Source organism: Pituophis catenifer, unplaced genomic scaffold (genome assembly GCF_029215685.1).
Source record: "Pituophis catenifer annectens isolate HBS135680 unplaced genomic scaffold, rPitCat1.0.hap2 SCAF_6, whole genome shotgun sequence".
Lineage (NCBI taxonomy): Eukaryota > Metazoa > Chordata > Lepidosauria > Squamata > Colubridae > Pituophis > Pituophis catenifer.
Window position 1 is genome coordinate 28,721,049 of NW_027256886.1, and position 24,212 is coordinate 28,745,260.

The 24,212-nt window shown below is 35.2% G+C and overlaps 2 protein-coding genes across 4 annotated transcripts in view; one reads left to right on the forward strand and one right to left on the reverse strand.

Moving 5' to 3' along the window:
* Positions 1–3,831: 3,831 nt before the first annotated feature.
* Positions 3,832–17,425, reverse strand: FBXO36 (F-box protein 36). 2 transcript variants are annotated; one of them, XM_070945990.1, is made up of 4 exons: positions 17,158–17,425; positions 11,476–11,584; positions 6,840–7,012; positions 3,832–4,023 (listed from the first exon to the last, which is right to left on the reverse strand). In XM_070945990.1, the coding sequence occupies exons 1-4, from the start codon at positions 17,251–17,253 to the stop codon at positions 3,832–3,834; spliced, it is 570 nt and encodes a 189-aa protein (XP_070802091.1). In that variant the 5' UTR covers positions 17,254–17,425. The 2 variants fall into 2 exon arrangements, 1 of the variants encoding a protein (XP_070802091.1); XR_011600517.1 differs by lacking the exons at positions 3,832–4,023; positions 6,840–7,012 and adding an exon at positions 15,024–15,110 and having other exon boundaries at positions 11,401–11,584; positions 17,158–17,243.
* Positions 17,426–17,572: 147 nt separating this feature from the next.
* TRIP12 (thyroid hormone receptor interactor 12) overlaps positions 17,573–24,212 on the forward strand; it is a 92,217-nt gene continuing 85,577 nt past the window's right edge. For both annotated transcript variants that reach the window (XM_070945988.1, XM_070945989.1), the window contains exon 1: positions 17,573–17,904. The gene's annotated coding sequence lies outside the window, so the exon portion shown is untranslated. The remainder of the gene's footprint in view (positions 17,905–24,212) is intronic.

Consider the following 24,212-nt stretch of genomic DNA (forward strand, 5'->3'; position numbering starts at 1 on the left):
TAAGTTTTAATAAAAAGTTTTTGCCATAAAGGAGGACTTTCTGGAATGAATAAAATAGAGTAAGAGCCAAGACTGATCACAAGAATCTGGGACAATTACAAATTTCTTACAGATGAGCTCAAAGCCAAGTCAGATGTCTTTCCCCCTCCTCACTGTAACTTTCATATGTCTTCTATTTTAACTCATAGAATAAGGAGGCTAATACTTTGTTTTACAATCCAGAATACTACCAGTATGCACTCTACACCATCTGTCTCACCACCATCTATGCCTGGAAAAAATTTCATTCTTCCTAAAGCAACTTCACTGACACTGAGAGTGAGGAGAACACTCTAACTGACCAAATCTATTTGCTTTGGATCATTTGGGCTACTAAATTTCCTCAGAACAGGGACTCAGATCTATTTTTCACCACGTTTTATAGCACCAAGAGCTGCAAATTATTTGAATTAAATGGGGCTTGCTCATGTTAAAAGTGTATACACTATCCTGAAGAATAATGCTTAAATATCCCCCTCTATTAATTTATTCATCTTTATTTGTACCCCACGTTTATTATTTTTTAAAATAACTCAAGGCAGCAACAGCAAGCATATCCAATACACCTTCCCCCTCCCATTTTCCCCACAACAATCCTTTGTGGTGAGAAAGAGGGCCAAGGTCACCCAGTTGGCTTTCATGCCTAAGGCAGGATTCGAACTCACATTTCTTGCTTTTTACCCTGGTGCCTTAACCAGTAGACCAAGCTGGCTTTAATATCCAAAGAAACATATTAAATACTGGAGCTTATTATTGGTATATAATGTAATTACTTGAGAGATTTCACTTGGAATAAGAATGCCTAAATTTTTGATACATTCAGTGTGTGTGTGTGTGTGTGTGTGTGTGTGTGTGTGCGCGCACGTATGTAAAAGAGATAACAATAATTATGTAAGATATTAATAAATAAATCTTTGCCTATCAATTCTAACTTAGACTAATTTACAGGGTATTCTGCATTTCACCCAAAAGATATCTTGCAATTTGGAATTTGGATGGATATTGGATTTTTACTTTAGATATGACCTTTTATTTTTTGTTTATATCACTAATCTGTTCCCAGCCACTAATCCTATTTAGTGTTTACAAATACAATATCTGTTGACATCTCAATTCAGACCAGCAGCATTGTGATCAATGTGATTTATAAACTAGGTCTATGAGGCACTTTGAATTTGAAGGCAAATATGTGCTTTTGTGCACCTTGAGGACTCAAGTGTAACATTTGCCAGCGATGGCTTAAAGGAGTTGCATCTTTTCTTGGGCTTACATAGCTGGCCTATGCAGCTGCCAGCCATCCTGGGAAGGGGGAGAGTTGGAACTACAGTATCTGGGACCTTCACATTCCTGGTGCTTCAAATCCAAAGTGCTGCCCAAGCCAATTATAATCTAATGTTTCTGCATTAGAATGATAGTAAACATGTATTAATTCATTCAAGAATCCATGGTTTAACACAATGCAAACCCAATAAAGAATTGAACCCAACTTCTCCGTTAGTTCCAATAGGCATTTTACAATGAGACTGTCTTGTCCTTTCTTCCGCCATGACAAAGAAATATCACTAGACCGCTTTATAAAGCCTTAGTAAGATCACACTTAGATCTTACAGAGACTTAGATTTGGCCATCATTTTGAGTGCAGAAAAGAGCAACAAAGATTATTAGGGGGCTGGAGGCTAAAACATATGAAGAACAGTTACAGAAATTGGATTCGTCTAGTCTAGTGAAAAGAAGAACTAGTGGTGACATGATAGCAGTGTTCCAATATTTGAGGGGCTGCCACAAAGAAAAGGGGGGGGGGGTTGTGTCAATCTATTTTTCAAAGCACCTGAAGGCAAAACAAGACACAATGGATGGAAATTAATTATGGAGAGAAGTAATCTATAACTAAAGAGAAATTTCCTAACAGTGAGAACAATTAACCAGTGGAACAGCTTGTCTTCAGAAGTAATAGGTGCTTCTTCACTGGAGGCTTTTAAGAAGAGACTGGACAGCCACTTGTCTGGAATGTTATAGAGTCTCCTATTTGAGCAGGAGGTTGGACTAGAAGACCAAGGTCCCTTCCAACTCTGTTATTCTGCACATTTTTATATAATTAAACTGAACATTAAACTGAACATTAAAATATTGCACAGTATTATTTAATTTTGCATATAAGGATTTTATCTAGATATTTATAATAAAAAGGTGAATTATTTTTCTTCCATACATAAAGTCAAGTACTTAGAAACTTCCAAATGGGATATTTTATTAAGGACAGGCATATCAGTAGCAAACGTGCTATCCAGAATATTGGCACATATAATTAATGGAATGGAAAACAAAAAGATACTGAAGGAAACCCACACACATTTGTTTCTGTATAAATAATTCAAGTCTTGAAACTATAATTATTTTAAAAATACAACAACAAGCACCTACATCAATAGGAAAGATTAAGTATAATTTTTTTTGAAGTTATTAAGGTAGAAAATAGTCATGTTTGCGTTGTTTCAAATCATTTAGCTGTATTTTTATTTCTTCAAGGTAGAAAAACTATTTTCCTATTATAAGATTAATGGCCCCATCTTTATAAGTATTTTCTAGAAAATTATGTAAGGTAACAAAAAGACCCTTTATAGTGCAAATAATCAGGGTCCCTATGAACAACATTGCTTTATCATTCAGTCTGTGGTAAATAACATAGCAGCATTCTAAAGAAGAAAATGTTATTTTGTTGTGGATCTGGTCCTCTTATCCATTTTAAATTAATATATCAAACAAAACTATTATAGAATATTCTTATTTTTGAGCCACTCAGGATGAACCAGCATTTTAACACTATAGAAAAAACATTACACATTTTAATACATTTATGAAAGAACAAGAGATTCAGTATGCTGGAAATTTGTAATGCACAGTGTGACTGTCACATGTCAGGAAATTAACAACCTTGCCTGGAAAATACATTTCTTGGTAAATTTAATGCTACTAAGATTTTGTAGAAGTACTCATCAGGAAAAATTATTTTGTAAACAAAGGTTATAAAACTCCTCTCCCTAATTTTTTTTAGGGATAGATCTTTCTGAGGACTTCAGAACTAAACCCTGACAAAGAAATGTTTGCTCTGTCAATGAAATTGTGGGAGAGAAATATTAGTAATTTGATTACAATTGATTATGTTAATTACATAACAGCTTTATAGCAAATGAAACCAAGAATTAATGAGTTTTCATTATCTCAGTCTTACTATTTGATATTAATTTGGACAGTGGGGGATTCTTAACTTTCTTTGATAATAGCAGCTGATTTCATTTGCCATTTCCTGGCAATTCTCATTTTATTTTCTTAGAATGCTATAACCATTGTGTCATTTCAGATATTGTATGAAAAGAAAAAACAGCTTTCTCTATGTATCCATACAGTACATACATATTAGTAATCATTGCTGGTAACAGCGATATAAAATAAAAGGTGGCTGCCACCTGCTGGACATCAAAGTCCGAATAAAGCAAAAAAACAAACAAACATCAAAAGGCATAAAATGTGAACAATTTAAATAAATTTACTGAAAACAAATGGAGAACAAAATGCAATTTAAATGAAATATTAAATGAAAATGAATGGAATAATATAACGAAGATTTTCTCAGGCATCTCTAATAGCCTATTTTAAGGGAGCCTCTATCTTTATTCAAATCTTGTGATCAGATTTTTTTTCTAAAAAGCTAAACAAGATGTTCAGTTTACAATATATATATATATATATATAAATCCACACTTTTCAAAATGTTTAATTAGGAAAAATACTCATCTAATCAGACTGACTTCCAGAAGAACCAGCTGACTTATTTCTCCTTCTTCGGAGCTGTAATTGCAGCTGAAGCTTGTTAGTGAAGAAGAACTGCTTCCACCCAATTTCTTGTGCCAGGGACTTCATTTCTGGAGTGATGGTGCCCAATAAATCTTGCACAATCATTTCCCATAGTTTGTCAGAGTTGCATATCTATTTGTAAAACAAATAAAAAGTACGAGCAGATAAAAATAAATTTATTTTATTAAAAGCAAATAAATATTAGGATCTGATTCCACTGGGCTATTTGAGTTCCAGTATTTGCAAGTTTTTCTACAAATGAAAGAGACAACTGAATAATAATGTTCAAATCCATAATTTATAGTATCACCTTGAGTATCAACACTACATTTTAAAAATAATTCAAATACTACTTAGGAACCATCCTTTATTTCAGTTACTTATTACAACCATCCATTTTGAATCTGGTGATATTGCTCCAGCTGGCTTGTGCTTCAGGATTGTCAGCCTCTGGACCCAATAAGTCAGGATTCATTTGAGGCTGATCAACCACAGGAATCTCCTCTTCCGGTGTAACAGTCTGATGACAAGGCACAACCTCCAAGCTCCAGGTTTAGACATCCACAGAGACAAACCGAGCAATTCTCCTCAATGAGACTCCTTACTAAACAAAGGGTGGGACATGAGTTTGTTGCAGCCAACTATTAGCAGACAGATGTAGGTAGCTTCTTTCGTTGCAGATTTTTGCTGGAGATAACCATTTGGCTTTCTAACTCTCTTGCTTTTGACCCTTTGGCTGACTACCTCATTTGGCTTTCTGTGACTCTTGAAACATATTTGGATGATGGTCTTGCTTTTTGGACTGTACCACCATTTTTCAGGCAAATGCATTTTACTAGACATTTGAGTTACATTCCTATTTCCTGTTATCTGCTTTAACTGTAGTAAATATTTCAGCTTTGCAAGTGTGTGCCAGCAACCTTAAAACAAAAAAAATTCCAAATTCTTCTTGATTTCAAGATTTTATGGTTATAAAAATAATAAAAGCACTAGCAACTGGTTGACCCGGGCTGCTCTTATAGAGAAAAAAACAGGAATTAGACAAGAACAGAAATCTATGGCATTTAATATATTATTAGATTCCTATCCCATGTAGTATGGGCAATGGCCATGAATAATGGAGGTTCAATAACATTCACAAATTCCTTACAGTTGTATTTGGAGTTTGGCCAACTGTGATTGAGAAACTATATATGCTACCAGAAATTACAATATAAAATATTCAACAATTTACTTGAATGTAAATTGTTCTACTTTAATTGGATTATCAAGCAGAAGCATATATTTTATGCAGAAAATAAAAGCAGACTGGCAAGTTTAACTATGGTTGTTTGTATCATAGATTAGCTAACTTTGATTTGCCTTTTTATGTGAACCTTACATAACATGTTTTTAAAAAGAAAATTCTTTATCAAATTCCTCTTTATATCACATAAAGGAGCTGCAATACTCTGATAGTACATATCTGATCTCTAATCACTTATGTGTATCAAATAATGATAAAAAATAAGATCTGAAAACTTATATAAATCCTATGTTTGTTTATCTAGGGATAAACCTTATTAAGACTCAATGGTATTTAATAAATAAATGTAAGATTACTTTGTAAAACCTTTTTTCTTGAACCTTTTCAATATTCTATTTTTTTAGAATGTTTTTTAAAAAAGTAATAAACCATACAATCAAAATTAAACTCTGTTAAAAATGCAACTCCATTACTTTCCATTTTATATTTGGTTTAAGCTCCCTCTACTGGCATTTTAATGATTTTAAAATTTGGAGACTATAGAAATTTCAAAGCACTTTATTATAATAACAAGGGATGCAAATCATCCCTGGTTAACTTGCCAGATGAAATGCAGATGTACAATATATTATTAATAATAATATCTTATGGCAGTGTAACAAAGTTAGATTTGTCAAACCAAATGGTTATATATAATATCGGGAAGAAATCACTGAGCTATGCAATCCAATTAAAAAAATACAATCTTGAATCGCAGCTGACTTCTAGTGCCTTCCTATAAAAGGACACAATAAAAGTGACATTTCCTCTTCCAGGATGCTTTTCAACTTCCCAATCTAGTCTACAACCCTGGCAGTTCTGCCGGTGTCTTATCAAAATACTAATCAAATTAGCCTCTACTCTCAGAATATCAGCACTAGGGTTGGTCTACCCCACTGATGAATACTGCATCCGTTTGGCTTAATAGCTGCCACACTAGCAAGATCGATGCTAGACTAAATGATACAATGAGGATCATAGGCAGTTGCATAAAATCTACTCCTACTTGCTGGCTCCCTGTCTTGAGCCACATTGCACCACCAGCTCTACGAAGGCAGGAAGCCTTAGTGAAGGAGTACAACAAAATTATGAGAAACCCACTTCTTCCTAGGAATCCAGGAAGCCCTCTCTGGCACTCGCCCTGCAGATGTCTAACAACTTTGACATCAACACACAGTGGAAAGCCAAATGGGCTGCTAAATGCCCAGATACAGGCAGTTACATAGATGACCCTACAGAAAAGATGCTAAGTTTTGACCTTCCTCGCCAGCATTGGTCAACTTTGAACAGGATCCGTACCCAACATGATGTCTGCCAGGACTCATTGTTTAAATGGGGTCTTGTCTCTACCCCTCAATGTGCTCTTTGACAAAATATCCATCACATTGTGTTTGAGCTTACACCAGCCCAATGTCTGATTTTTTCAACATAGACCACCCTGTCCTTGAATGGCTGGGTGGACTGGACATTAACATTTGAACCACTATAAATCCATGTATTTGCAATATGCTAAATAAATAAAATAAAATAAAATAAAATAAAATAAAATAAAATAAAATAAAATAAAATAAAATAACCAAACCAAACCAAACCAAACCTGAAGTCGGTTTATTGGATGGATTTTGAATAGTATAGCTACTCACATTAAGTCCCTTAAGCTTACCATTTCAAATCTGCGTGATACTTGGGAAAGCCTTGCAATGTCTTCAAGATCCAAATAAGACATGATGTACAGAAGCAATGTATCTGGCAGTCGCACCAGGAAATCAAAATTACCTCTGCACAGATTGAAGATATGCTCCAGAGTGCTTGCTCCAAATACAATGGCTATTTGAACTGCAATTTTAGAAAATATAATTAAGTCAGAGAAACTTAAATAGAACTAAGATATTAAACAGGTTTTTTGTTTACAATTTAGACAGTACTTATGGAACCATTGTTGAAAGCGCACCGGTCCTTGAGTTGTTGAACTCGTTTTGAGATATTCAGTGTTATAACAGACTTCCTCAACTTCATCCTGAAATGAGCTGCGATGATTAATTTCATAATTCTCAGCAAGATGGAGAAAGCCACCATACAACAATAGTTATTTGGTGATTCTTCTTTACTTTATTCTACTAGGGCTGTATAAAGCATTTGAAAAGGACATATTGTAATATGCATTGCACAAGTGAAGCATCTGTCCTTAAAGTGTTATATGAGTCTTTTCTCTTGAAAGATTTGACCCAAAGTCCATCCTTGGTTGCTTTTTATGTGTCTGCATACAGAGATGCTTCCATTGGGTTGCCAGAAAAAGCAAACGCAAATCCTGAAATTGCAGGATGGTGAGAATAATGAAAATGAATGTGACAGGACGAAAGATAATGAATGATAACTGGCTGTAAAAGAAGGCTTAACACGGCACCTCCTGGAGGCCGATCTTAGCATCATGGAGTAAAAGGATTTTTTTCTATTATTTTGAGTGGAACAGAAAGTTTTGAAATGATTTTTTAAAACTATGTTAAAATTACAGTAGATCTTATTTTTTGTTTTTATTCTTTTTTTTGCTTGAGTAAGAAATAATTATGCTGATAATTTTAGCAATTGTGGTCATATGGGGCTCTATTACTAAAACTGTTCAGCACTGATTTGATAAATCTGAGTAATTTGCCTACAGATTACTCAAAATAACACACATGTATATTGCAAATGTTTTAGTAGTACTGATTACAATATGCACAATAAAATAATATTTATGACACTTGGAATTTTTAAAAGACTTTATATTTTTCAAGTGCTTTACGCTTTAAGCATTTTCCTACCACTTTTATTTCAAAATTCAATTTTATTCCTATTCATGCAGGTAATAAGGATGTGCAAGTAGCAGAGCTCATCCTGTAGGGGACCCTGTCCATTTTCTTGGAGACTACATGCTCACAAAATCTAGATGACTTTGCAAGACATGACCCAGGTCATCTTATCCAATTCTGGCCACAGGATATCTGAACAACGCTCAACACACTATTTAGCCAAAATCTTAGTGGCTTATAGTGATGTCTTGATGCTTGCCCATTCTCAACAGGGTGCATATCACATTAAACACAGCTGCTAGATGATATTTCACAAGGTAATAAATACAGAAAAGTTTTATTTCTTCACTATAGTCACATTGGGGATTCAAACCTGACTTTGTACTTATATTCAGTCTTAGTTACTACTTGTTTTATACCACTGATCCTCCAGGTTTCTCTTCAGTTGTTTTACTGTCTATTACAGAACTCCTTGGTGAATGAAGGAATTTCCTGGGGTTGATGGGCAGGAGAAGTTGTTTTATAGGAATGACATTTAATGTACTTATCTGAGTTTCAGAGACTGATCAAGTATATAACTAAACTATTTGCCAGATCAATGGCAAAATCTACAAGGAATCTGAATGATTTCCTGTAGGAATCTATTCAGATCCATAAGGTATGTTGGGTAGCATCCAAATGTGTCTTCCATCTATAGACAGTATAGATATACTTTTAGATAGTATAGAGTATAGATAGTAGTGCCAACAAGCCCCCCCCCCCCACTGATTTAAGATTGCTTTGTCCAATAGTAATAGACTGGAATTATTGATGAACCCAATCCTAGAGAACTATTAAAGAGGTTTTAGATCCGTGAGAGATTTTCAGAATGTACTGGCAATAGGAATGCTGCTATTTATAAATCTTGGCCAGCACAGCTTGGTGGGAGCCTATGGTACCAACAGATTTGCCCCTCCTGTGGAATTTCTTACTATCAGTAAAGGGACATTTTTGCCTCATTCTAATTCCCTCATAAAGTTGCCCAAAAGGATTAGGATTACAATTTCATTAAAAAAATTTTTTTTACATTTTTTTAATCTGTTTTATTTTTATAAACAACTCAAGGCAGCAAACCCAGTTAATACTCCTCCTTACTGCTATTTTCTCCATAACAACAATCCTGTGAGGTAGGTTGGTCTGAGAGAGAATGACTGGCCCAAGGTTACTTACCTGGCTTTCAGGACAGGGATTAGAATTTATAGTCTTCTGGTTTCTAGTCTGTTGCTTTAACCACTACACCAAACCGGCTCTCTTATGATGTATGACCCTCCATTTGTTTATATTATTACACTTTTCAAGATGATGATGATTATGCAAAAATAACTGATATTGTATTTACACATTTTGTAGAAAACTAAGAGATGAATTCCATTTCATAAACTATAATAAGATACAATATAGAGATGGATTCAGAGATTGTCCTTCTACTAATGTAATCTTCCCAACAAAGCACTTCTATCAAAATAGCTTCATTTAGGTAAAGCATTCCTGTGTGGATGGAACCATTATTTAAACATTTCTTATTGCCAATACAGAATGAACTCAAGTTTGAAATATGTGTCTGCACACATGCACGCACAGAGATATTATAGAAGTTCTAATGTGTATACAATGATGCATTTCCACAAAATCATATCTAGTACAAAATTATTTTAAATAGCATGGCAATACTCTGCATAAATTGGAAAACTGCATTATTAGTATTACATGATTATTTTTCTTGGTTGATATTCATTTATCATTACAAACATTTAAAAACTATTATCAGTTCTCCACTATTTAAAATGTTTATTCCACTATATAAAATATTTATTCCATAAGCATTTTGCTATAAGCAATACCTCACACAATGTTTTTCAGAGAAAACTAATGACTGACATACAATGGTTTGACAAATTTAATTTTACTTTATCTTTTCTTGAGATTAAAACAATTTTTTTTAATGACAGCATGTCTGTGAATGCCTCCCAACATTACAATGGAACTGAGCAAGATTGCTTAAAAATGACTAATGTTGTATTTGCCTACTAGCATCTTTTTGGAATTAGCCCTTCAGAATATCTCTCCATCTTCTTTTACTTTAATCCAATTGTAGTTATGTAGTGTCTGCCTTCTTGGAAAAAAAATAATAAAGACCTTGAGGCTGTTCACTGAATTCTGTCACTACATTTTTGTTTACATATAAGGTCTGCAGAATTACCAATATTGTTGCCTAAGCTTAAAAAGCTGATTTTTGTCTATTATAATCAAAACATTTCTTTTCCAGCAGGCCGGCCTGGCCTAACCTCTCTTTTAAACTTTTTAAAATTTTAAAATTCTTCAATTTTAAATTTGTCTTAAGAATTTGGGGTGTTTTAAATTTCATTTTCTGGGCCAATTATTTAATTGTATTTTAATGCTTTTTTAACATTTGTATTATATGTATTTTATCTGGCTGTTCACCGCCCTGAGTCCTTCGGGAGTAGGGCGGTATACAAATTCAATAAATAATAATAACAATAAATAATAATAATAAATAATCAGCTTTTCACTATATACAGTAATTCATTGGGTGAAATCACAAATCCCTTTTTATTATGAAATCCACATTGATATTATGAAAATTGGAATGTAACTGAGGTATGACTAAAAGAGACTTAACTTTGTCCAAAATCAAGAAAAGAACTAATATTGTTTATATATTTCTCATATGTTGTTTAAAACAGAATACTGAAGTCTTAAGTTGCTGCATATAATGTGATTTGAAATGTATGCTTTATTTCTCTTCTTTATGTATGTTACGTTTTGAGAGCATAGAGATGAAGTATACACTGTTATAATATTACATGAATTCATATTATTATATTGTCATTATTTATGCACTTGTTTATTTTGTTGCTTGCTTACAGTATACAGTAATGTCCAGGATTGTAGTTAGAGTTTAAGCCAATTCACTTGATGAAACGGACTGCTACAGTAATAATAAACAAACTAATAATATTTTTCTCCTATTATTTAGTTTATGATTGGGGAAAATTCACCTAGCTTCCTGAATAATAGATCTGATTTTCCAAAACAACTCTGATTCATCTAAATAATTTTAAGTAAATAAGAATTTTAAAGAACACCGAGACTCTTCAAAAGTAGATTTGGTCCTCCACATGTTGGTGAATATTATTGCATTTTCATATAGAGTTTATCTGTTGTAAATGGCTGAATAGGAATCTATAGATTATTTTCTATGCCACAAATAATGGATATTTAATCCCAAATTTTAACACTTTTAAAAAATGTTCTTTTTAAAAAGATGTCAAATTATTAGCACTATATTATGCATTCACATTTGTCATAAAAATAAAATAGTGTTCTATTACTATTATACAATTATTATATATAATTGTTAAAGATAGGACTTATCACATTTTCTTCAAATATGCATTTTCTTCAGACTAGTACACTCATTGAGCTATGACTAAATTCATAGTATTCTACTTTGGAGGGAGGGATCATCCAAGAAATCTTCATGAGATTCTTTGAGTTCTCCAGGCCTTGCTTCACGGAATTCACTCCGAAGAGAAATTTTCCACCACCTGAAAATCACCTATGAATGGAGAATAGTGACAAGTATTTAGAGAAATTATTTAGATAGCTGGTATAGTGATTAAGGAGGTGGACTGGGAATGGGGTGGGGGGTGTCAGATTAGGCAAAAATGACTTGGGGCTAGCCTTTTCTCTCAGTCCTAATCAGCATCAGGCTGTATGGCAAGTTTACTGAACATTTCTTGCTCCATTGTATTATGTATTCATAAACTTCACTGCAAAAACAAGGCCAATCCATGCAAAAAGCAGATCCTGCACATTAAGCAGAACATTAATATTTATATAAAATAATTCAGGATGGACATTAATAAATATATTGGAATGTAAAGTCTCTAACTGGCTTTCTTCTGGGAAAGCACATAACTTCTTTTTTTAGTAATCATAGATACTATTGCAGAAATAACTATGTTTGCAAATGACACCAATGATTCGTTTATTAATGATTTACTCAATCCAATTTGGCAGATTCTCATAATACAGTAAACCACAAAATAACCATGGATGGATTTCCATTGAGCCAAAATATGGTTGCATTATTTGTAACCCAGTCACACAAATATAGGATTAATTTAGCCATGGAGGTGCTTGCACCAAAAAAGAGAACTCTTTGTATAATGTCAGGATGAATACCTCAGAGGCCCAGATTCCACAGCTATTGGATACATGTTGTGGACCTGGGATTGTCCAATTTTAATTTGACCAACAGATTTCAAATGCTGATAAAATATTTTGGGGGAGTTCAATATTAAAAGTAGCTTTTCATATGCTGTTTAGGAAATTTGAGCTTAAAAACACCCTACAAAGAATCAATTGCATAGAAGCTACTTGTATTTTGAAAAGCACCATATAAGAAATAATGTGAAAGAATACTAATAATACTTCCTTGCTAAAGATTTTCTCTTTCTTTGCTACTGGATGGATAGAGAAGGTATATCAAGCACTTTATTATAGAATACAAGATAAAATAATTATACTGATATACTTCAGAAATAAGGGTATTTCTTAAAGATGGACAGAAAAGAAGTGCCATAGAAATAGGTTCAAAATAATGTGTGGATCATGTGCTATCATACATAGTTCTGCTAATCTCATTTGTTTATGGAATGCTGCACTGATGTAATATGCATATGCATTTTCTGCTGTTATGGAGTTTTACCCTCTTCATTCAGTAGTGTTTATTGTCAAATCAGGATTTCTGTTTAATATATATATATATATGTGTGTGTGTGTGTGTGTGTGTGTGTGTTTCACAATGTTATTTGACTACATCAATATTTTAATCAATATTACCCAAACATTATATAAAGAACCAATAAAGATTGCCTAGTAAATAAGTCCTTAAGAAGCAGAAGGAAGAAAAATAACCCAGATGTGATTCTGCCTTTATATTCTGTTTATTGACACGATGCATTCAAATAAAAAAGCCCTTATTGATGTGTAGTATTACAACCATATATTTAGTAATGATTAAATGTATCAGAAATACATTAGGCTTTCGAAAAATATTTTGATATTTCTTTGTCATCCATTTATCAACCTTTAAAAATATATTACTTTTAAGTCACAAATAATTGAAATACTAACACTTGGTATATAGTATTACCAAAAATGTAAACACTTACAATTTTGTGGAGTGAGAATCAGATTATATGCACATATACAACTGCTGTAATGTAGAATATTGTACAAACTTTTGATTGTAACTATAATTGTACCTTATACTGTCAAATAACAAGCCATCTAATCTTAACCAAACTCAGATACAGATACAAATGTCAGATACAAGAAACTTGTACTATCTATGTCTATTGGCATTGTAATGTATTACAATGTATTGTATTCATTGTAATGAATCTGTTTAAGTTTGAATTGAACTTACTTGTTATTGGTTAATACACACATATATACAGCATATAAGAAAATATATACTTTCTTAATAAATATATTCCCAAGGTAAAAAAAAAATGGGGCAGCTTTGTTACAACACAGCAACCTCCAATTCCCACAAATTATTTTTGTTTTCTCCTTTGCTGTTCTTTCCCCAGGAAATGAAGTAAGAATCTAATTGCATCTCTCATTACTTATATCAGGAAAGGTTTTTTTTAAAAACAAAAAATCTGTGAATAGTTTGCCTGGCACAACAGGAACTAAAGAGACCTAAATCTTAGCATGTTATGAAATACAGGCTACATACACATTGCCTCTATTAGAGAGGAAATAAGCATTTTTCCATGAAACTGTAAATAATGACTGCAAGGTGAATTGCAATTTCACTCTTTACTTCCTCTTCTATGCTTTCAAAACAGAGCAGTTTTGAGGAACTGGAAGAGGAGTTACTTGGCTTGTTATCGAATAGAATTTTTCACACCTATAATTGTAACTAATAAAAAAAAAAGTGGCAGAAAAACTGTTTTTGACAAAAGTAAAAAGTAAATCTTAATTTATTATACAATTATCCACTGCAAAAACAAACAACAAAATATAGGCAGACCTTTCTGGATATAAAGTTTGAGAAACTATCCAATTATCCAGATAATTCATGAAATTAAATATATTAATACAACATTAATCAATTTGCCATATTTAAGACTAGTAAGATTGTTTTTAAAATCTTGAGAGAATAGCTGTATCACATACACAGATATGAAATGATTTTTTAATCATTATTCTTTATATAAGGAATGTTCCCGTACTATACTTATTAAAGTAATTGCTGAAAATCCAGAGATTAAATGCTGTGATTTTCCCCACAATATTTCTTGGAAAAGACATAGAAATGTTAAAAAAGTTAGCTAAAGTAAACATTTAGAATAGCAGCTTTGCCTCTTTCAAAAGATGACCTTTCTTAGAAAAAAGGTTTTAAATATTTTTTAAATGATATGTACTATACTGGATTTACTTGGGAATCTTAAATCACCATAAGATTCAGCATTTAATGAGAACCCAACAGTGATTAAACGAACCATTGACTGGTGTCATTTGTGAACCTAGCCAGAGAGCAAAATTGTGGAGTGAGAGCAGATTGGTTCAATAAAATTTACCCAATCTCTTATGATATTCTTCTGAAAAATGATGGGTCATATCAAGGAAACTGGTTGGCTTTCTTCTTCCATTTTAGCTTGACTTTGAATTTGCACATGAGTTGTTTATGATATGTTCCAGAGTCAGCCGTGGCCTTTGCTGTTATAATTAAGCTCTTCCACTTCCTTGGGCTAATAATATAGTCAATTTTATTTCTGTGTACACCATCTGGTGATATTCATGTATATAGGTATTGATATGGTTGTTGAAATATAGTGTAAGCAATGAAGAAGTGACTGGATTGGCAGAAATTGGTAAGTTGATCTGCTTCATTTCACTTTCTTAAGCCATACAGCTGAATTACATTTTTCTTTGTAATATTTCCAAGTCGCCAAATACAAGCAGCACATCTTGCTTACATATTTTGTAACTTCAGATTAACCCCCTCGTCTTCTGCATCAGTAGTTGGAGCATAAACTTGGATAAGCATCATAATAAATGGTTGCCTGTGGAGTATAATTGATACTATTCAATCACTGATTGCATTATTCCCAAGTACAGTCTTTGTTTTAGCTTTCCTGGTTATGAAAGAAACCCTGCTTCTTCTTGGCTTTTCATATTTTTAGTAATAAACAGTATGATTTTTTGATTGAAAATTTCCAATTCCAGTCAATTTCAGTGCAATGATGCCAGAAAGTTTAATGCATAGTCAATTTATTTTGTCTTTCACTATATGAACTCTCCCATGTAGATGCATCTCATATTTTTTCCCATTGTAATATGTCTTTGCAGCTTCAAATTTTCCTTTTTTGTATAGCAACCTCAGCAACTAGATATCTCAAAGGCTTTAATCTAGACATTTTGTAAACTTCATTAATATTCCAAAAGTTACTCAGCTCTTCCTCAATAACACATTGAGTGCCATCAGACCTAAGAGGCCAATCAACCATTACTATATTATCAATACTTCTATATTGTCTATTCACTGTTAAATTAAGGGGTGGTTTGCCAGTGCCATCTCTTCCATGGTATGAAATGGTGTCACTAATCATCTGCCTCCAATATCTTGCTATGTTGCGGATGCCGGATAAACATACCTATTTGATTTAGCGAAACAGCTTTGCTGGGATTATATAATCATGATATACATACCTGGCATTCTTTGCTCACCTCTCCTAGAAACATTCTGTCACCTCATTGAGGTAGGAGAGAAGGATTTGAGGGAGCAGGTGTTCTATTAGGAAATTATTAAGATACGTTCTAGTGTTGAATGAATTACTTTTTAAGCAATCTATGTTATTCTGTTTTTTTAAAGTGACAATTCGGTTACCAGAAAAACACATTTTTATATTTACTTAAAAGCAACTGTAAGGAACTACAATTGTGCCAGGTGGAGTAGCTTAATTGAAATCTGGCAATTTTACCTTAATCACCTGGTTCCGAATCCTTGCCCTAATTTATCTGTTTAAACATTCAGCTCAGGTTCTTGTATTTAGTAAATACTGATTTTTTCTATGCATTTCAGATATTTTAGATTGTAACAGATATAGTCCCTTGCTACTAATTGGGAATTTACTAATTCCCTGTTTGGGAATAAAATCCAAAGCAGATGGAGGACATAACATTGACTTGTTTAGCACATGGTGTATAAAACACTAGTACTGAAAAATATTTACTTAGGAATAAAAAATATAAAACACTCCGCTCTTTCAAAGAATCTTGCTTTCATATAATTCTGTAGAAGTGTAAAAGCTAAAGCATTTATAATATTTTTAAAAATTGTATACCTATTACCTCCTATCTTTCTCTAGCTAGCTGTTCTTGAAGAAGCATATTCAAAACTTCAAACTATTTTCCTTGCTCACTTATAATAGGGGATGAATGTAACAAAACAGGAATTTTATCAATAAAATGAGAAAGTAAGATATACATGTCAGCTTCTGCCTCTCTTCTATTTATAAATCCAATTACAAAGGGCTTAATTAGAAGAAAGGTTTATTATAGCTTTAAGCATTGAACATCTGTATATGTTATTTGAGGCAAATTAGGGCAAATTTAAGGAAATTGTTGCTTTCCAGCTATTACTTACTATCACTTTCAGAATTTCAGACAATGGCCGACATACTGACTGGCGTTTAGAAGTGTAGCCTATTCCTATCTCCGCATTAGAGGTTGAGGGCCCCATCCGGGAAAATCATCTTATAGTTGCACCTGGCCATTTTTTTTGTTTTTTTGTTTTTTGTTAGCCGGAGCTAGCATTAGCATTGCAGTCCATCCTTATTAATCGACTTACATCCCAGCCCTGAATCAGGAACTGTCGGGAAAAAGATGAGCACTCGGCGAATCTCTCTCCTCCCCCGCTTTCCTTCTTTTATTTTGCCCGCAAGGAACGTATTCTCGTACATCCAGGGTCATCGGCACTCCTTCTTTCCCTTCGTCAAAGCACCGTCCTCTATTCTTTCTTCCTCGATACTTAGTCACCACCCTCCAAACAAATCTCTAGAAGGAGGGGGGAGGGGAGAGAGAGAAATATATATATATATATATACTCACATCCTTCCTAGTAACGATGATTTGGTAGAAGTCTTTGCTAGGCGCCGGGGCTTGTCCGCGCGTCTCGAACAAAGTATCGTCCAGGAGGGACGCCATTTTAGGACGCCAACTCCCAGTCGCTCTGGCAACCAGGAAGGGGCGGGCGAATGGAAGGTCACTGGAAGCCCAGCCCCCTCTCTTAAAGGAGACGACCAGTTCTTAGGGATAGAAGTCGCGGAGGTTTTTTTATCACCCCCAGGAAGGAAAGAGGGGCCTCGGTATCGCCACCGTTGAGGAGGGGAAAGAGCGGAGGGGAGCGACGGGAGCGATCTCGCCGACCCTGAGGGGATAACGCTTGCACGTACCCCGGGGGTGACGACCCCAGCGGAGGGATACCTCTTTTCCAGCCAAGGAACGTCTGAGACGAGCGGAGGGGGACAGGAAGGATAGAACTGCTGCCGATCTTTAAGAGAAGGAGGGGGGCTGCCGGCTCCGCGGCAGGGAGCGCTGAGGCAGGGAGGAGGAGAACACCCGCTGCTGGCGAGGGGGGGAGAGGGGGGCCCCCGGCCCCCTTTGGGGGTGAAGTAGTCCCCGGCCTCCCCCTACGCCGCTGGAGGGGTACGGTAGCGGAGGCAGACGGCGCACTGATCGGTGCTGCGGCTTCAGCTGATAATTGAAGGGAAGAGGCGCCGGGCAGGACAGAAAAGGAGCCAGGGCTACCGGGGAGGCACGGAGCGCTTTTGCGGAGGCCGCGTCGGGACAAACTAGGTACTGTGCGAAGGAGGGAGGAGTGGGGAGAAGACAAGACGGGCGGCGACGGCGGCGACTTATTTTTCTCGGCGACGCTTTTTTGTATGTGTGTGTGTGTGGGAATGGAAGGTCCCTTCTTTTCCTTGCCTGCTTTTTTCCTGAGGGCCGAAGTGGGGGATGGGTGGGAGGAAGGGACTGTTTTGCGGAGCCTGACAGAGGAGGCTTGTGGCGAGAGATATCCTGGGCCAGGAAAGGAAAGAAGGGCAGAGGACTAGTTGGCTGTCTCATGGGTCGAGGCCTTACGCAGGTATGAGGAAGTAATCGGCCAGAAAGAAGGTGCTTTTTATACCGAGGTGGGGAAAACTCCCAGGGTCAAGGTGTCCCCCCCCCTTCCTCCCCAAAGCAAAGAAGTGACGAAAGGGAAGCCAGGGTGGCAGAAATGGAGCTGCTAAAATGGCCAAGCGGTAGGGTGAAGCTTATCGTGATTCAGCCCTTCCCTTCCTTTCTTTTCCTGTCTTTCTTCTGCTAACTCTGATGTATTAAAAGGGTGAATTTGAAGACCCAATTTATAGGCCCCTTTTCCAACAGTACCGAAAACTGACTCTGGCTCCTTTCTGCCGTTTGGGCCTATCCTAACCCCTTTTCCTACTTTGCTTTCTCTCCCCCCCCCCTTCCGCCCAAGTAAAGATTGTCTTTATGGTTTTGTGTGGCTGTTGGATACAAAAGGACAGCTTTAATGTTTATCCTGAATCCGATTTGCATTTCGCTGTGCCTCGTTTCTCCTCAGTCCTTCAGCTAATCACTATCTCCCCCCCCCGGGGGGACTCTCTTATTTATTTTTTCTTGGATGCTGTTATTGAGTCCCCTTGAATACACTTAGGAGAGAAACAAGGGGAACCCAACCAGACGATTACATTTTTTTTTAAAAGGAAAGAAAAGAAAAGCTAAATTATCAGCCTTAATGCTGACTTGCTTTGGGGGCCGAAAACAGGGGAAATCATATTGTGTAGTTGTGGGGGAGTAGGAATGGGGGGGGGGAGGGAAGAGAAGAATGATCGTTAATAGATTCCCTTAGGTGTTGAATCCTAATACTGGAGCAGATTGTTTTCACCCTGTAATTTTAGAGCTGGTTTGTATTACTGGTATATTCGAGAAGAAACTAGCCTAGCTTGTGGTTTGTTTGCATAACGCGTCGTATTTAGATATTCACATTCTCCTCCCCCCCCCCTCTTCTTTCCCGCACGACAACTTGAGCTTCTGCCGACTAGTACCGGGCTAACATTCAAACTGATCTCGAGGCGTTTGCCAGCCTTGCAGGCCGAGCTGCCTGCTGTACAACTTTTATTGTTCCTTTCTCCTAATGGGCAGTCCTGTCGCGGTGGAGGGCGGGGGGTGGGGGGTGATGTTCTTCCTAGTGGGCTTAAAAGACATCAGGAATTTGAAAAAGTTTACATTAGGAACACGAAAACATTAAGGCGGGGAGAATGGAAAGTTTTGTTCAAGAGCTTTTAGAAAGAAACATCGATGTATGGAACAAAGGTTCTGTCTGTACTACAGAGGCCTACATACTAGGCCTGACTATGTCGCATTTACCGAGAAAAGAAATGAGAGCTTGGCATTGGACTACAGTAAATGTGTTCAGTGTCTGGAACGCATTTCAGAAATATTTCTAGAATTCGTTAGATTTAATTTCAGGATTGCTTTGTCAGTGTAGCCCTGATCTAATAATTTCACGGGGAATTCTCCATACTTTTAAGCTTTTCATTATTAGCCCAGTTAATTAAGCTAAGCATTGAATTGATACAGCTTAAAGCCACATCCCATTACTCTTCTGACTAAGTCATTTCCCTATTTTATAATGGCTTTATTACAAGAGTGGGTATTCGATCTGTGAAAGGTTAAGAAATAAATAAGAGATTTTGTTCTTTGTTTTGTCTGATCCTGTATTCCATAAATAAGGAATTATTTTCTTGACCAACTGATGACATGTTTACAGTTTGCTGCACCTAAACAAATGTTGGAAGGGGGTGAAGTTTTATTGTCCAACAAAATCACATTTCAAAACTTTTTGAAATTTGAAGTGTCAACTATTATTTTTTCATAAATTGCATTCAATATATCAATATAAGTTTTTATTCAAGTTTATTAATAACTTGAATAATAGTATTAGAATTATTTTGTATACATTTGTATACATTACCATTGGGTAACAACCTTTCACTTATATAGTAATGTTAAATTGATGTGATTCTTACTAAACACTGATTAGCGCTAGCATTTTATGTATTTGAAAATATGCTGTATTAAAATTGAAGTTTCTGATTAGGTTTAGGCTGTAACCTTCTGCTCTTAAATGTTTTAAAATAAACACACTTGCATCAAATAGTTTAAAGAAAAGCATTAGAATCTTAAAAAAAGATAAAAGGGAGTGTGTGTTTGAGGTATTAAAAGGTGGTCTTTATCCTAACCACTCGGTATACAGTAGCCTTGTACTAACAGGTGCTGTTCTATTAAGTATCTTTGAAAATGTCCTTTTCATTTATATTTTTGAATGTAAGGGCCTTAGTAGAAGTTATTTATTTCAGAGTATTCTATTACTTCGTATAAAGAAAAAGAGAAAGTACAGTTGTATATAGGTAACCTGTTTACACTGTCTTCTTTTCCCCTGACACAATCTGGTGTTCTCAGATATGCCTTTTAAACAGCCCAAAGCATAAAGCAGATAAATATTCTCAACTAAAAAGTATTTTCAGTTCCTAGGTGCCAGCATCATATCCATAAAGCAGGATAACAAAGCCTCCAAAATATTTCCATATATCCAACTTCAGAATCTATCTAAACTCATGTAATACTAGGAATACACACATAATTCACTACAAGTGTAATAAAATGTTACTAATTCTTTATACTTTTCAATTATCCTATATCTACCCTAGGCTTTAACTTTCTTATCTTCAGCTTTTCGACCACATCAGCATTCCCAGTGCTTTGCTGATATCATACATTTTCTTTTATATTTCTTATTTGATTAGTGAATGCATTTCCTATACTTGGGAAGAGCCTGCCAGTTAACAGAGATATAAACTTCTGCCTAGGTACTATTCTTATTCAGTATAGCCTCTATCCAATCTGTTTATCTGACAACAATTTAGAGGAAAAGCATTTCAGCATGGGACGTCTTCCACTCCCCCCAAAAGTACAGGAAATTCTAATAAATAAATCCTGCAGTTTCTTCAGTTAACAAGCTATTTAACACAGCATTCATCTGATTTGAAGATGTCTGACTGAAGGAATTATTAAAATGGAGATGCTGAAAATTTTTAATGAATAATGTAAAGTTATGGGCTCTTGGACTCTGATAAGTAAGAACATCCTACATAATAGAAAAGCTTATTAATAGCATCCTGAGATTGTATTTTCCTGCATTACTATATTTTCAACTTTGTTCAAAGTTTTATCTATATTGTACACAATGCATTCTTTTCCTGGTCAGGTAAACTTGTCATTTCTGCTTCCTGTGAAATTTTGATATAATAACTCTGTGAGTGAAATGGTTGATATTAGGTAATATTAGAGGCTTTGGGTGTCCTTTACAAACTCTTGCTGCCAGGAATTTTTATTTCTTTTATTCCTGTTTTTGCAGTAAAAACTACAACCCCCAAAACAGTTGTTTAGTAGTTATGTCTAAGCTACTTTTCCTTGAGCCTGGTGGCTTTTATATGTGTTGTGACTGTAGTTCCTAGAATTAGCATAGAAATTATTGGTTAGAAATTCTGAAGCTGCAGTCCTAACACAATTGGAATATGTGAGATTGGAGAAAGTTAGCCTGCCCTAAACCAGGGGTGGGCAATTGTGGCTCTTTTACAATCTGTGGACTTCAACTCCCAGGAATTCTGGGAGTTGAAGTGCACAGGTTGTAAAAGAGCCACAATTGGCCACCCCTGCCCTAAGCCAATTTAGACTTAATTTAAAACTTCAATATTTTTAATATAATGCAGATAGCCATATATTTAAATACATTATATTAGTACTTTTAAATCTCTTAATCTCTTAATATTAAATCCTACAATCACTCAAAGAATCTGGGTTCCCTTAGGCTCACGTTTCCCAAGTAGATTTATTTATGTATGTGTGCATACAGAAAATTTGAAATTGTGTTGCTAAAATAATTTTTATTTTATTTTTATTGTAAGTCTGAGTGAGAATTAATAGAACAGTATCTCAAAAACACCAAGAGTAAAATATCTAGCTATTTTTGTCTGATTTCAGAAAATGAAGCTGCATTAGATCAGGTTAATATGTTGTTGGCAGGCCACTAGGAACTAGAGCCTGAGAAGTTAAAAAAAAATCCCAGAAGAGGGCAGTGGCAAACAACTTCCATATTGTTTCCAAGTAAATTACACACGATTTGTCATGAATTATCAGAAATTCAGTTCTATTCAAATTAAAATTTCTAAAAAAATTATTTTTATTTAATTTTGCCTTTTACGAGCAACATTTTCAAAGGCTTTTTCAATCCTAGGCTCTAGAAATACTGTTTGATATGCTGGGCTCCTATTCTTTAGCATCCTTGAACAGCCACTTTGTTTTCCTCTCTTGTTGAGTCCTTTATAAGTGTATTACTGATGAGCCATTGAAGTCTATAACTAGGTAAGAAACTGGCATAAATTATAAAGTGGATTCAGGTTCAGCCATGGCACAAAAACTTTCTGTTAAATGTGAGTGAATGAAGTATGAAAAATGTAACATCTACAGGTGTAGTGCGATATTGATGTTAATATCAGCAACAATTACTGTTTCATTATCAAACTGCTTTTCAGCCCTCTCAGGTAAATTAGACAGGAAACTGAGCTAATTCTACTTTATTGTAAGGGTACATTAACAGAGTCTTACAAATCTGAAGGTACAAATTTCTGGCTATCACTTTTAAGTGTCAGATCAGTTGAGGCAGGCCCTTCCTAAGTTTCTTTCTCTGAGACAGTGAAGGTTCCTTCCTCTCTTGTCTGATTGTTTCCTAGGCAGCATCTCCTCCCCTAGTTTTCCAAGGTCATCCACATTGCTTCTATATTTTGTCTACACATTTTCAGAGACTTCACATTGGTTGAATGTTAATACTTATTGTGGTGACATAGCTATGATTTAACATTTCGTCAGAAATGATGCTTAGTGCTCTATTTTAATATAGAAAATTTAGAATTCTGGCCTATAGGTGTACATGTGATTCTCCAGGTTATTTTCTATGGTTTAATACTTAGGGGAAGCTGAGGCTGCTGCAGCAATGTGAGAGTATTTAGTACTGGATAAATATGCAGACTGGATATCCTAGGAAACACTTCCAGAAGAGGATTGGTATGTTGGTGATGACATGGCACCTTGTCTCAACAACAGTGGGCTTGTACAGTTGGCACTTGAAAGTCTCTTATACTATTGTCATGGCCTTTTTAGAATCCTCAACAGTGTTTCTTGGCAGGGTAGAACAACCCTTGGGCAAGGAAGAGGGATGAAAGAGAAGGTTGATGAGAAAGACTGGATCTAGCTGCCTTAATCATGAAAGTTTCTCTGCTTTGCAAGGAGTGGGAAAGCAGCAAGCAAGCAAAATATCTCTGCCAGTCAATGAAAAGGCAGACTCTTGACAGGCTAGGGGAGAAAGGAAAATGTGAGTGAGAAAAAGACAGAAAGAAAGGGGACCTTTCTGCTAAGAAAAGTTGGATTTGGGCCGTTTTAAATGGGTTTTCTAGATTGTGGCATTCTAGTTTGAAATTAAAAAAAAAAACCTCAACATGCTGACTACTAAAATCAACATTTACAGACTATTGCAGCAGACTAGAGATTGGAATCTTTTGTCCATTGTTAGATATCTAACCTGATAGCTAGTATGAAATTGTACCACAGATGCTCAATCAGTTATGAAGTAATATAGAAGATAGACACTGGACTGAAAGGAAGAACTTGATCTTTACAGATGAGCTTGTTAATATGCTATTTAGAACATCAGAGCACATGAAACTATCCCTGTAAAAACCCAATAGTGACTTTCATAATCATTTTAAGGAGGAGAGCTATATGGAGGAATGTTGGATCTCTAGAGAATGTTGTAAACGAGAAAGAACACATCCTTAAATGAGGTAGATAAAAGTGAGTTCTCCAGTCCTCTTCTCAGATACAGGACTTCACTATATCTGTTGAACTTGGAGAATACCATGCTGTAATTTATAAATTTCTTAAATATTTATAAAATATAATTGGTTTTTAATTGGTATGAGCCTTTGAAGTTGGGTGGCATACAAGTGTATGTTATTAATATAAGTTAGTCTTAAATTCGATTC

Excerpts from the sequence above, each read along its gene's own strand:
- FBXO36 (XM_070945990.1), bottom strand. The coding sequence starts at position 17,253 with ATGGCGTCCCTCCTGGACGATACTTTGTTCGAGACGCGCGGACAAGCC. Across the intron at positions 11,585-17,157 it reads TCATCGTTACTAGGAAGGAT|GTGATTTTCAGGTGGTGGAA; the intron begins GTGAGTATATAT and ends CTCCATTCATAG. Across the intron at positions 4,024-6,839 it reads TATCACGCAGATTTGAAATG|ATATGCAACTCTGACAAACT; the intron begins GTAAGCTTAAGG and ends TTTTACAAATAG.